Source organism: Rattus norvegicus, chromosome 17 (assembly GCF_021556685.1).
Source record: "Rattus norvegicus strain SHRSP/BbbUtx chromosome 17, alternate assembly SHRSP_T2T, whole genome shotgun sequence".
Taxonomy (NCBI): Eukaryota; Metazoa; Chordata; class Mammalia; order Rodentia; family Muridae; genus Rattus; species Rattus norvegicus.
Window position 1 is genome coordinate 31,534,590 of NC_141550.1, and position 13,326 is coordinate 31,547,915.

At 42.5% G+C, this 13,326-nt stretch overlaps 1 protein-coding gene across 3 annotated transcripts; it reads right to left on the reverse strand.

Moving 5' to 3' along the window:
• Positions 1-430: 430 nt before the first annotated feature.
• Positions 431-9,382, reverse strand: LOC148000104 (uncharacterized). Of its 3 annotated transcripts, XM_087591695.1 has the most exons (4): positions 9,327-9,355; positions 8,208-8,349; positions 6,400-6,438; positions 437-2,215 (listed from the first exon to the last, which is right to left on the reverse strand). In XM_087591695.1, the coding sequence occupies exons 2-4, from the start codon at positions 8,340-8,342 to the stop codon at positions 1,904-1,906; spliced, it is 486 nt and encodes a 161-aa protein (XP_087447821.1). In that variant the 5' UTR covers positions 8,343-8,349; positions 9,327-9,355; the 3' UTR covers positions 437-1,903. The 3 variants fall into 3 exon arrangements, 1 of the variants encoding a protein (XP_087447821.1); XR_015641262.1 differs by lacking the exon at positions 6,400-6,438 and having other exon boundaries at positions 431-2,215; positions 9,327-9,382; XR_015641263.1 differs by lacking the exons at positions 6,400-6,438; positions 9,327-9,355 and adding an exon at positions 9,156-9,316 and having other exon boundaries at positions 864-2,215.
• Positions 9,383-13,326: the final 3,944 nt, after the last annotated feature.

Sequence of the window (13,326 nt, forward strand, 5' to 3'; positions counted from 1 at the left end):
TTGCTGCGCTTACAGAGGTTCCTCTTTCAGTTTGCAGCACCCACATGGTGGTTCAAAACTGTTCACTCCTTATTCTGGCCTCTAGGGGCACTGCACCCAGGTGGTGCACTGTCATACACACAGCAGGCAAAGCATGCAAATGTAAAAGTGCTAAGTCTTTTTTTTTTTTTTTTCTTTTTTTGGTTCTTTTTTTCGGAGCTGGGGACCGAACCCAGGGCCTTGCGCTTCCTAGGCAAGAAGTGCTAAGTCTTTAAAAGATATTTAAACACATAAAGGTAAATTAAGAGGAGCGTGACTTGTTAAGGTGCTAAGGCTAGAATTCTCAACCTCTCAAACACCTTGGGGTACCAAAAGTATCAAACTTTTATTATACTGGATTATTGTTGATAATCATAAATATGTGAAGGGAAAATGAAGACTTATGAATCTTGTCAAAAAATTAGTTTTTATTTACTTTACTACCTAACAATATACCATTGTGAGTTACTATAGAAACTTTTGATTTACTGTTTCCCCACTGAAGGTTTAATTACCTTGTGCTATGAAGTAAATTGGCAATAGTTAATGTGAAGTGAAATTACAAATTCTGTTACATACCTAAGTGTAGACATCATCTGATCCCATTCTAGTTCCCGAATAATGACATGAAGACCTATTAAGTTTATTAACAGGCTGCAACCATAAGCTGAACAGGTTCTGGGCTGTTCTAACCCTCTAAGGTTACTAATACCTCATTACATGCCAATCCATGTCGATGCCCACACCAACACGGCACCAAGAGCCAGGCGTAAGCCTGCGGGACTAAAACACACACACACACACACACACACACACACACACACACACACACACACGGGTTATTCGTGTTAAGAAAGAATGCCCATTCTGTAGCTTTATTTTCCGAATATATACCCCAAGTTGACCAGGTAGAAAAATCTAGGAAGCACAGTGGGAAACCCTGGCTCAAGACCGAACATGTGTCCCCAATTTACTAAGGAGAAATCCAGGAAGACCAGCCTAAATCTCAAAAACAAAAGACTGGGAAGACAAAAGACCATCACCCAGGTATGTTGCTACTGGGCCAGACTGCTACTTTCTTAGGAAAAAAAGGCTTCCACATGCATCAGCAGGGCTCAGCAGAGGTCAAATTCTTCAAGGGACCCAGAAGGGTCTGACAAGGGGGGGTGAAGCACTGCAGGGGACCCAGGAGGCTCTGACAAGTCCCCCTATTTTATTTTTTTATTAAGCAAGTCCCCCTATATTAATTTTAAGCAGCGCCTGTCCTAGGACACTTTGAGATATCAAGCCTCTTTCTCGTCTCTGGAAAATTCTGCCAGTCTCAGAATTTCCTGTCTTAGGCGAAGCCTAGTCCCAAAGAGTTGCCCATCCTTAGCTAACTGCTTCTCGTGAAGGCTGAGCCCAATTTGGGCAGAAGGTTTGTCTCTTACCAAGGAGAACAACACCTGCTTAGTTGCTGCCCTGGACTAGGAGTGCTGTTTGCGCATGTGATAAGTAGCACAAGGGCCTTAGGGCCAAAACTCAGAGGGCCATAACACCGAGGGCCATTGTCAAGCCGTTCCTGTATTAAAATTTAGAGTTCCCAATCCTCTGCAACTACTCCAGAAAGTTTACCCACTGTGCTTGCCTAACAATAGATTGGGGGAGGGTAACTCCAGACACTGCAGACACAGTGGCTGCAGCAGCAATGGCTGCTACAATAGTGGCAAAAATATGAAAGTCTTTCCCAGGACAGTTCAGGATCGGCCATTCTTCTCTGGAACAACCAGCAGGCAATGGAACCATGTCTGCGATTCGCACAACCAGGGCTGAGTTCCCCGGTCTCCAGCAGCTTCACGCAGATGGCATTCCTGTGAAGCCACAGACTGCAAAATGGCAACGCCAGTCAGGGGCAACAGCTGCCAGGGGAATGAGGAAAGGCAAGGGTAATGGCTGGAGTCCAGTCTTCTCCGGCAAGCAGCGGTACACAGAGGGTCGGAGCACAGGCCGTGGTGGGATGGGACACGTGCAGTAGTAACAGTGACTGCAGCAACAATAAAATCTCTGTTATGACAAAAGATGAGGGGGAAACCTCCATCTTCTTCCAAGGGCACAGGAATGACTCCAGGGACTGTAACCACGAGAGCTGAATCTTCATGCTCCCAGGATCAGCTTGTCTCACCAGCCACTCTGGCAGCTGGCACACTCCTATAGCATCCTGTAGGAAAAACACAAACATGCCCTCTTGCCCATATAAAATACCTGAACAGGATCATGCCAATATGTGGATCTAGGCAGAAGTATGCCTAATTGTAGGGTGCCATAAACAGAGTGTTCCTTGGCATCCAAATTTTAAAATTGAAATAAAAAAGAGCATTATTTAAATAATTAATTGTATACCATACAGGGATATAACTCCCCATTTTTATTTATTAAGATATTGTTAAGATATTATTTATTAAGATGAGTCCTCGAGGATTAACACCATTATGTGATACAGGAAGAAATTGAGGATACTGAGCACTTGTATTTATAATTTGATTTTTATACCAAATTATTGTCTCCAGCATTATTGTTTTGGCGATATAAAGAATGAGATTGTTTGACTAATTGTTCCTATGTAAGGCCTATAATTTGCCTGGTATCATTGCCCTCCCTTTCTAAGGAGTCCAGGCAATCCAGTTTGAGTTCTTAAATGGCCTATAAAGGAACAGTACTACTGGGCCAGACTGCTCCTCTCTTAGGAACAAAAGGCTTCCACATGCATCAGCAGGGCTCAGCAGGGGTCAAATCCTGCAAGGGACCCAAAAGGGTCTGACAAGGGGGTGAAGCACTGCAGGGGACCCAGGAGGCTCTGACAAATCCCGTCGTCCCCTGTCTCCCTCTGGCCCAGGTGTCTTCTCATATCTGCTCTTTCGTCTCCACCTCATGGCAAACACTGGTTTCTCCAGATGGCCTCTCTACCTTCTGTCTTCATGCTCTCCGTCTTCCTTCTCTCTCTACCTGGCCAAGATCGGAAATCCAGCCTCCCTATCTCCTCTGCTCAGCCATAGGCTGATCAGCTTTTCACTTATCAATCAGAGATAATTGGGGAACATTCTTTTAAAAATATATTTACTTATTGTATGTGAGTACACGTCGCTCTCTCCAGACACACCAGAAGTGGGTATTGGATTCCATTACAGACGGTTGTGAGCCACCATGTGGTTGCTGCGAATTGAACTCAGGACCTCTGGGAGAGCTGTCAGTGCTCTTAAACTGCTGAGCCACCTCTCCAGCTCCTGAGGAGCTTTTTTTTACACAACATTCACACAGGAGATGGTTCAATAAGCAAGACAATGTTAGCATCCATACTGTAACTGGATCTCTGGGCACAGATGTGAATATACAGTGCACAAGACCAACCCCCAAATACCTAAAATGCAAGAATATTAGATTCAAAGAGGAACAAATAGTTAGCTCATATAGGAAGAAGCAGGGTTTCAGGGATAAAGGAAGGTGGTCCAGTCTCTGGGAGGCCCCCTTTTTAGTTCCTTCTTGATGCTTTCATTGTCTTGTGATAGAGACCGAAGCCAGGGCCTTGTACACACCATGTGTTCTACTCTATGTTCATCCTACCCTTTCACAATGCCACTTGTTCACACATATAATTAAGGAAATTCTCCATATCAAGATACATAACTTACTCCCCAAAACAAGAATGGAGCTGAGCCCTTTGAATGGAAAATTAACTAGATTTAACTTAAGATTAACTAGATTTAACTTAGATTTCACTAAGTTGTCTGGAACTTAGTGAGTTCCAGTGTGACCCTGGGTAAAGCAAATTAAATTCTGACCCTCTTTGCAAATATTAAGGAAGAACAATGACCATTGTGAGAACAGAATGAATAAAACTAGTACAATGCCCCTGCACTTCTTCTCAAACCTTAGCTCTTTGAAGTTCAAGGTTTTCTCCACTAGGTGGTGATGGTACAAAAATAAACCATACCACCAAGGTCTTTAAAAAAGAAAAAAGAAAAAAAAAATCACTATTTTGTATTACCATTGCCTAGTCAAATTTATTGTGTTTTTGAATCAGCATAAATACATATACATGTAAACTCTGTCCCAAAATTACAAGAAATGAAGTATTCAAACCACAAACCTAGAATTGGTTTTCCTCCTTAAAGAGGCACTGATGGTTTTCAGCTGTGCTTGAGTGCTTACTTTGAGCTGTGTACACCTTCCCCGGATCTCCTGCCTCAAGAGTCAGAGTGCAAACTGTGGGGTCCTTAGAGGCTGGAACAGACCTACTGTCAGAGGTTCAGTGAGCATAACCAGAGTGACCCGCTGCTGTACTGTGAGCATCCTTGGGATGGTAAACCTCTGGGCACTGTCTTACACCCTCACACTTATTTTCAAGTCTCAGCCATCTTCAGTCACTTTCATCAAAGCTCCTCCATCCTCGTCTGCTACCACTTGCTCCATGATTCCCCTGCCCTACCCAAAGCTCAACACTCTCTCTTCTGCATTCTCTTGTTTCTATGCCATATCAGTTATTATGTTTAATCCAACACATAATAGATATTTTCTTGGTACTGCAAGTAGGACTTTCAAATGCTATTCCCTTACCTCTATTGATATAAAGGTGTGTGGATTTTTAAGAGTTAATTTTTTCATACTTGTGACTTCCCAATAATCTTTAGTGCTTTTGTGGTACCAGGGAAGTGTTAGTGAACCCCTCAAAACAGATAGGAGCTGATCTGATGCAAATCACAACAGGGCCTTTATTCTATTCGAGAAAGCTCAGGCCTCTCAGCCCACCACCAACAAGCAGGATGGTTTGGGTGGAGAGAAGCCCCGAATATCTAACAGGTTAAGGCTTTATAACAACAGGTCGGAGGTGAATGTTTCTAACCTGGCAAGCATCTAATTGGAGAGCTACTATGGCCTTTAACATAATTGTGTGATGCTGGGAGTCAAACCATAAACTTAACTTATGCTTCCCTCTGCATTGGTGGTCCTTAGGCAGGGGGTGGGCTTGTTGGAAATTAACCTGGAAATGCTGGATTGTTGGGGAAGATTAACCTGGAAACACTGGTCTGTATGGGTTAGCCTAGAAACTGGAGCTAGGCTCAAGGTTTTGTTGTGGGGTAGCTTAGAAACTAATGTTAGGTATCGGCCTGTTAGTTTACCTAAGTTCAAGTTCTCTAAAATGGAGTCTGAACTTAGAAGATTTGATCTCTCAATTTTAGGTTCACACTGTTAATGCCAGGCTACTGCCTGATGCGCATAAAAGCCAATGTTGTGGCACCAGATTTTTGTAAAACACAAAGGTCTTCTGTTGAAGAGTGACACAGGAAGCATTTTTAAATGCACGAATGCCACTTGGTGAGCTAGGTGCAGTTTATAGGAAAAGAGGGGGGAAACTGCTGAATAAAAAAGGGGACCATTCAAAATTCTTGTGCTCAGGATAGCCGTGTCCCAGGCTTCATGTTTTGCATGCTCAGTGAGAAGTATCTTGTTTTATATGAGTGTTGAAACAGCAGAGGGCATCAGCCGAGTGAGCAGGTGTCCTCCACACATGCTCAACTAGAGATAGCTCATGTGTTTGCTGGTTTCTGGTAGGATCTAGAGGTAGGCCCTGCAAAACATCTTCAGAGAGCTTTGTACTTCTTTGCTGTATATCTAGTCTCTAGCCAACTTAATTTGTAGCACAGTAAGAAAAAAATATTATCTGATCTTTTTCCAGCTGGCACAGATCTTCCAAATCTGGGGTTTTCCTGAGTAATAAGATGCCTGTGTTATGCAAATATGTAATGCCTGGTGTTCCCTGGGGTTGGAATTTGGATGGCGATTCAACCAGTTTGCCAGAGGGTGAATCTCCAGGAAAAACCCAGTGGAACTTCCTGGTGATGAGCACACAGAAGTGAGAAGGGTGTCATGCCTTTATATGAAGAAAAGAGAGCATGGAGCACTATGCCTGGACCCTTGCCTTACAGCTATCATTTGGATCTCCGGAGTGTCCCCCAAAACTTGTCTGCTAATGCCTTATTATGCCAGCCTATGGCACTAGTGGGAGATGATAGAGCCTTTATGAGATGAATCCTAGTGGGAAGTAGGTCATTGGAGAGGCATCTTTGAAAAGGATATTGGAATCCTAGCAAACGCTCTACTTCCTTCCTTCCTCCCCCTCCCTCCCTTTCCCCTTCCCTCCTTCCCTGCCTCCCTGGCTGCTATGAGGCTGCTCTTTCCCCTTCATTTTCCTACCCTGCTGCTCAATTGCCTCACCACAGGCCCATAACAATGGGGTCCACTATTTCTGCAGAAACTCCAAAACTGTGAGTCCAAATGGGCTTTTGCCTCTTTAAAGCTGTTTCAAGTGTTTGGTTACAGCAATAGAAGGCTGATTAACACACTTACCCGGCCTGCAAATGGCTTGGGCCCCAGAATCCTCAGTAGCTGCAGAGATGGAATGGAGAAGGACAGACACATGTAGAGGATAGCTGGGATATGGTGGAAGTTTCTTTGAACTCGATGTCTTACAACCTGAAATCTCAGCATGTTTATTTGTGCATCCCAGACTGTGGCAGATGTGTATTGTGTGGCTTGGGGCACAGGTTGGGGGGTGGTGTTAGTTAGCCTGGAAGAGGAAGCTGAAGTTGCTAGCCTATGCACACACTGTCCAATTGTTTTGAAACACTAACACTTGGGCTCCTGAGGAGAACTTTGCCTGTCATCATTGGCCTGGCCCACACGGGGAACCACCTTTCCAATGTCCCATGGGTCAAAGGTTTTGGAGTCCTTGACAGGGTTGTGCCTACTGTCAACAGTACATAGGATTTCATAGTCAGGGCTTGCTCCTCTCCCTTCACACACCCTCCTTTTGTGTCTCCTTTATAATAAGGCTTTAATCTCTTAAGTATAGTTTTTCATTTTAGCCAGTTCTGTGTGGATTGTCTGCCACCACTGCAATTTATAAGACGTGAAAGTGATTCTTAGGATATTGGTTCTGTCTAAAGTGGGAAGAGGCATTGTGTGAAGAGCATTGCTATTAACCAGTAAAGGGCATTGTTATTAACCAGTAAAGGGCATTGGTATTGACCAGTAAAGGATGCACTAACTGAGCAGTGTGGTGTCAGAACTGAATTGCAGAACACACAGCCAGCCGATATCAGAATAAGAGTTTCTGAGCTTTCCATTCTAATACTAAATGCTGTCAAGTTATTGGGGAAAGCATGCGTCATTATCTTCTGAACATTTGGCAGTCATCTGTATTAGTCCTTGACTAACAGACAACAAAGCTTAACTAAAGACACCTCCTTAACTTCATGATTTCATTTTTGCCTCAACCAGCAGCCATTATGATGGTTAATGGTCTGAAGCACTCAAGGTAGCTTGTATGTTCAAATCCAGCTGCCCACCCTCGCTGCCTCACCCTAGAGTACCTTTCTAGCCTTCCACTAGGTTTGGAAGCCTGGTTACCTTTCTGCATAGAGGTGCTATTGTTAGCCTCTCCCTGGCTCCAGGCCGTTTTGCTGCTCTTTGCCATATGCTTATTTGACCCTGACTGTCCCTCAGAGCAGTTATCTGGCAGTATCCCAACTGCCAGTTACTATGTCTGTTTCCACTACTCCTGCCAACCTCCACCAGAGGGTAAAGTTCTTCCCCTTGCCAGCTCAGTGCCAAGTCCTGGGCCTCACATGCTGTGGGGTGTGCTGGAACTCAGTGGGTGAAAGCAATTGGGCAGGTCTGATGTGTAGGCTTAACTCATTTTGCTCAAGGCTAATGTTTGGAACATTTTGTTTCTTCTGGGGAAGCCACCTGACTGGGGCTTTTAAAGTAGTAAAAGTTAGATGGAGACTTTCTGCAGATTTGGATATTTAGAGAAGCTTTCCAAAAAGAAAAAGGGAAAGGGAAAACATTTTCAGAGGTAAAAGTAAAATAGTCATCTGGGAAGAATGAAGAGCTAAAAAGTAGAAAGAAAAAAAAAAAGGTCCTTTTTGAGAGTAGTGGGGTTGATGAAAGAGATGTGGTGGACAGGCCAAACATTCTTTCCTTCTCCTATGCTGCATTGTGTTGGAAGACCAATGGCAAGAAGGAGAGATGTGAGCAGTCCTTTCAGGGAGCCACACTTTCTCCAAGATCTGGAAGGCCCAAAGCACCCAGGTCCCCAGCTTTGCTCTGGCCTCAGGTTGGTAGGTCAGGGAGCACCTTCTCAGAGCACTTACCACACAGACATTGGGGGTGTATGTGGGCACCACCAGCCGGCCTGTAGTTAGGTCTTCATCAGTGGCCTCACTGACTGGTTGTGAACACAGTTGAGTCTCTGAGGAACTCCCAGGGGACACACTGGGTTCTGCCATGTTCTTGCTGGATTGAATGGTAAAGAAAAGGGGGAAAATTCAAGAAACATTCCTTTAAAAGTGTTTAGAATTTATTTGAAGATCAGTGATTAGTTCAGCCAACATTTAATTATCCAGAAGAGAGGGGAAAAGGCGAACCTGCTCCCACATGAAAACAATGAATTCAACAGAGATCATCAGTCTCGAGGAATGGAGAGTTTTGTAAAGTGACACCATGTCACAGCTTTGTGTAGATGGTTTATTGGAGAGGACACAGGTAGTGTTGATTATGAAAGTGGTAAAATTGATTTTATTAAAATTAAATGCATTTGTTAGATGAGTAGTGGATATTGGGCATGGTGACTCACACCTGTAATCCCAGCAGTTGAGGGGCAGAGACCAAATAATCTGTACAAATGTGAGGCCAGCCTGGACTACAAAAACAAATTAATTAAATAAATAAAAAAGACATCTTAAGAAAATGAAATGACAACCTACACATGAAGAAACAGAGAAACAGATTTGTGTTATGAATATGGAAAGGGACCTCACTGTTCTAGTAAAACAAAGTAACCCCGTTATAAATGGGTGAAAGTTCCAAGACAGAGTATATAAAGTTAAATGCAAATTAAAATCACAATGGTTGTCATTCCATTCTAACCAGAATGGCAGAAACAAAGCTAATGATAATATTGAGTTTCACCTAAGAAAATCCATAATAAACGTCAGACCATTTCTACCCAATGTTGTGCTAGAAGTAAAGGACGTGAGAAAGAGTAAGGAATGAGAAAGGGCAAGGACTGGGGACTGCACGGAAGAGTGACACATCTTTACCTGTAAGTTGTATACACTGAAGAATTATGGATAGAAAAATTATTTTCAGCGATATCAGTTTAAGGAGTTTTCTGCTTTTAATATTCAACATTGTAAGTAGGCACAGGCGGCAAGAAGCTAAAGCGCAAAGCAGGAAACAGCAGCACAAGTACCAATAGTCTAAGAACAAACCTGATGGAAGATCAAACAGTTTCCTCCCTTCCGGGACCGGAAGTTGTACGATCTCCCTGAGAGAAAGTGAAAGGGGGTTTGATGAGTGGCGAGCTATTCCGTGTCTGCAGCTCCTAACACCCAATAGTGTACGATGCAAACGACCGCCAGACTCCGTTATAGATTCAGTTCCACCCCAGCCTCTAGGCTACAGGTGTGCATCTACAAACTAACGACCTGAGTCTACAAACAGTTCAAATGTGCTAAGGATATCAAGATATCCTCAGTGGGTGAAGGAGCTTCTCAAAAGACAGTCCCCAATCATACAAGTAGTACCACAGGAAGAAGACTATCTTAAAAATTAGTGAAAAAAAAGGATTTTTCTATAAGAGATGTTGAGAGAACATATGAAAATACTGGATCTGCTTTAGTTCATAACAAATTCCTTTATGGGAAGTTCAAATTATGACACACTTATAAAGTAAAATATAATAAACAAGGTATAAATAAATTTATAAATATTATTAAATAAAATACAACATATCAACATAATATTTAAGACATGTTTGAAAATTCCTACATAGTGATAAAAATAATAGAAAATGTATCAAACCATGCACTGTAGGATTCATAACAGCCCTAAACCAAAAACACATCAATCAATACTATAATAAGGACATAAACTGTATAGTTATGGAATATTGGATAAGTACGCATGCAATGCAATGTTGTGTAAATAAAACTAGCAGACATGAAAATATAGTAAACCAGAGACAGATGATTTTTATAGAAAAAAGACACAGAAGGATACAAGCAATATGGATACATTCACACACAAACCCTGGACTGGCATGAAGTTATGTTTACAGTACACATCGAATGGTAAAACTATGAAGAAAATCAGGGCAACTGATATCTAAAGACTCAGATTAGAACTTAGTTGGAGAGAAGGTAAAGGAATGAGGTTTGGGGGTGCTGTCAACATTCTAGTGTGTGGTGGCAGCTTTATAGAAGATCATTGTTCTTCTTAAGCTATATTTGTAGTTAGTTTGAATTTTCTAAGTGTAACAGCCCAGTAAGGGGGAAAATATTTTGCAGGTGCACTGTGGAATAATTAAATTAAAATCCTCAGAAATGTCCTGCCTTTTGGAAACTAGGCTACATTCTTAGCTAATATTTTTTGTTGGGGATGGGGCAGGAGGGTAATTTAGTAACATCAATAGCAATAACAGTACCAAAAATAGCATAAAGTTGCAATCTGTCAGATCCTTGTTACACATGAAGTACTTTCACCTCATTTCCCACCCCTCATCTCTCTGAGGTAAATATTATTACTGTCATTTAACAGATGAGAAGAACCAAGGCTTAGGAGGACCACACAGCCACTTGAATTTATGCAGAACCATGAAAGGCAGCCCAGTTCCTGGTTGAACTAAGGTTAGAAAAACCAGTGACCCTGAAGGGACAGTTGGCATTTTGCCTGACTCCTGGGCACCAGGCCCCTGTCACTAGCCACAGCTCTCCATAGATTTGTGGCCTTCGGTCATGTAAGGTCAACACCCCTAACCCCTCCACAGGTAGAGAGTGTGACCACAGGTCACATAGGCTCAAGACAGATCTTCATTATAATGGGGTCCTAAAGGCCTGAAGGCTTAGCCAATGAACTTTTCCAGACATTCCTCCCAGCAAAAGGTATTTAATCTCAGGCTCACCTTGAGAAGTGGGGTATGGTTTTACCCATCCACTTTCTACCATGACAATAAATGCCTTAAAACCATGCACTGCCTCTTCATTGGGCAGTGGGGAGCCACAGAGAAGGCCTTCGCCTACAGAGTCGTGGTCTAATCTCTTGAAGAAAGCCTCTCTGCACTCCAGATCATTACATTTACTGCCAGCTGCAGCCGTCACAAAGCCAACCCAAGCTTCCCACCATCAAGCCAGTCTCTCCTCGCCTGACCAGCCAGAGCCCTCCTCTTTTCCCCCTTGGCCCCAGGCTAGGTCCAGCCGGAGGACCCCAACTCTGTTCTCAGCTCTTCTGAGGCATCAAGCAGCGCCTGGGTGTCTGAGAGTCTGAGACCCAGACAGCCCTGGCCTACTTACAGGCCCAGAGATTCCTGAGCCAGCTCCGATTGTGTCCTGTGCTCAGCCCAACACCTGCCCAGTGACAGTGTGGGGTAAATTCGGTCAACTTCTCACATCCTGCCTCCCTGGACAGGCCGTGCCCTGTGGCAGAGGAGGGACCCACACAACCCTACAAATTTTCACATAAGGGAATTTCAACTTCAAACCTCACACCACTTTCTGTAAAGTCCATGAGTTCCCACTAGGCTAGCTGCTAATTTATTGTGACATCAGTTGTTTTATTTAAATGGAGTTTCATTCAGGTTAAAAAGAAAATAAATGCTTATGGGCCAGTGGATAACTTTAGAAAAGCACAGATCATATATGTTGCAACAATCTTGTCTGACATTTTTATTACTTTTCTCTATATATTATCATCCATGTAATATTTATTTACAGGATTGTTTTTAAACAATAAAAATTGGAAATATAACTAGACATAGTGGCATACACATTGAATCTTACACTTTGGTGGCAGAGGCAGGTGGATCTTTGTGGGTTTCAGGCCAGCCTGGCCTACATTGTGAATTCTAGGACAACCAGAGCTACATTTAATACCTGCCTCAAACAAACAAGCAAACAAACAAATTTGGAACCTACTGCAAATACCGTTCTAGAATTTTTCTTTCTTCTTTTTTCTCAACTTGATCGTTACATTTACTCTTCTATTGTTAAATATGAGTAATGAAATATTATTTCTCATGGAGATCCTATCCTATTTAAGACACTCATATACTTACATTTATTTTAATTTTTATTTGCAATGTGTTATTAACATTATTATCAGCAATGTTGAAGATAATATGAGAGGTAAATACTCTTACCAGTGAGCTACATCGTCACAGCCTAATTAATGTTTTAAACATAAAAATTAATGACACTATGATACCTTCAAGGATAATTTCAAAGGTTAAGAGCACTGGCTGCTCTTCCAGAGGTCCCAGGTTCAATTCACAGCAACCACATGGTGGCCACAGCCATCTGTAATAGAATATGATGTCCTCTTCTGATGTGCATGAAGACATTGTATTCATACACATAAAATATATGAATACATATGTACTCATAGACATACATAAATAAGCCTTTTTAAAAATGCATTGATGTGGTCCAAGAGAGTGCTCAAAGTACTTTTCATAAGGATTCGCTGAGCCTTCATTTCCTACACATGTGTGAGAGTAGAAGCATCTCCCCCATGTCGCTCAGTTTTCTTCACAGTGAGCATTTGTTCTATGTGGAAAGGAGTCTTTTCAGAGCACCAAAAACCTTGCAATCAAACTCTTCAATATCTTTGAACATAGAATAAACACTAGCAACTTTGGAGTAAACATTCTACTTGAAATTATTTTATCTTTCACAGTAAGTAACACATTCTGGCAGAGGGTTTCCCCAAGCCTTGCCATCAGCCATTATCCTGCCCCCTAATGCAGTGTTTTTCCTTGTGGAAAATTTCTCCCCCGAGCCTTGCCCTCTGGCTCACCAGCTTTGGTGAGAGAGCGTGGCTTGAGGTTTGCACTTCTGTAATTTCATGCCTCGTCGCTATCATAAGCTGCTCCTGGCTCCTCAAATCCTCTTCCAATTTAGAAAGTAGAAGAGCGTTTCTAAGCATGTCAGTATAAATATACTGTTCTTCTAGTTCCTAAATCTAGAAAATGATGATTCATGCCAGAGGGTGGGAGTTTCATAAGGGGACAGCAGGCTCCTAGATGTCCTCCACGTGTTTAGTGTGGATAGTCCGAGCTGTGGTGTGAGTTATACCCTGTACAAGCATCTTCTTCTCTTCTTTCTTACATATGGAAGACGTGGAAAGAGGCCGACTCCTACAGTGTGAGGTGGAATTATAAACATGTGTAAACTAGCACATAATATAAGACTTAGTATTTTTATTGTCACGACAAGA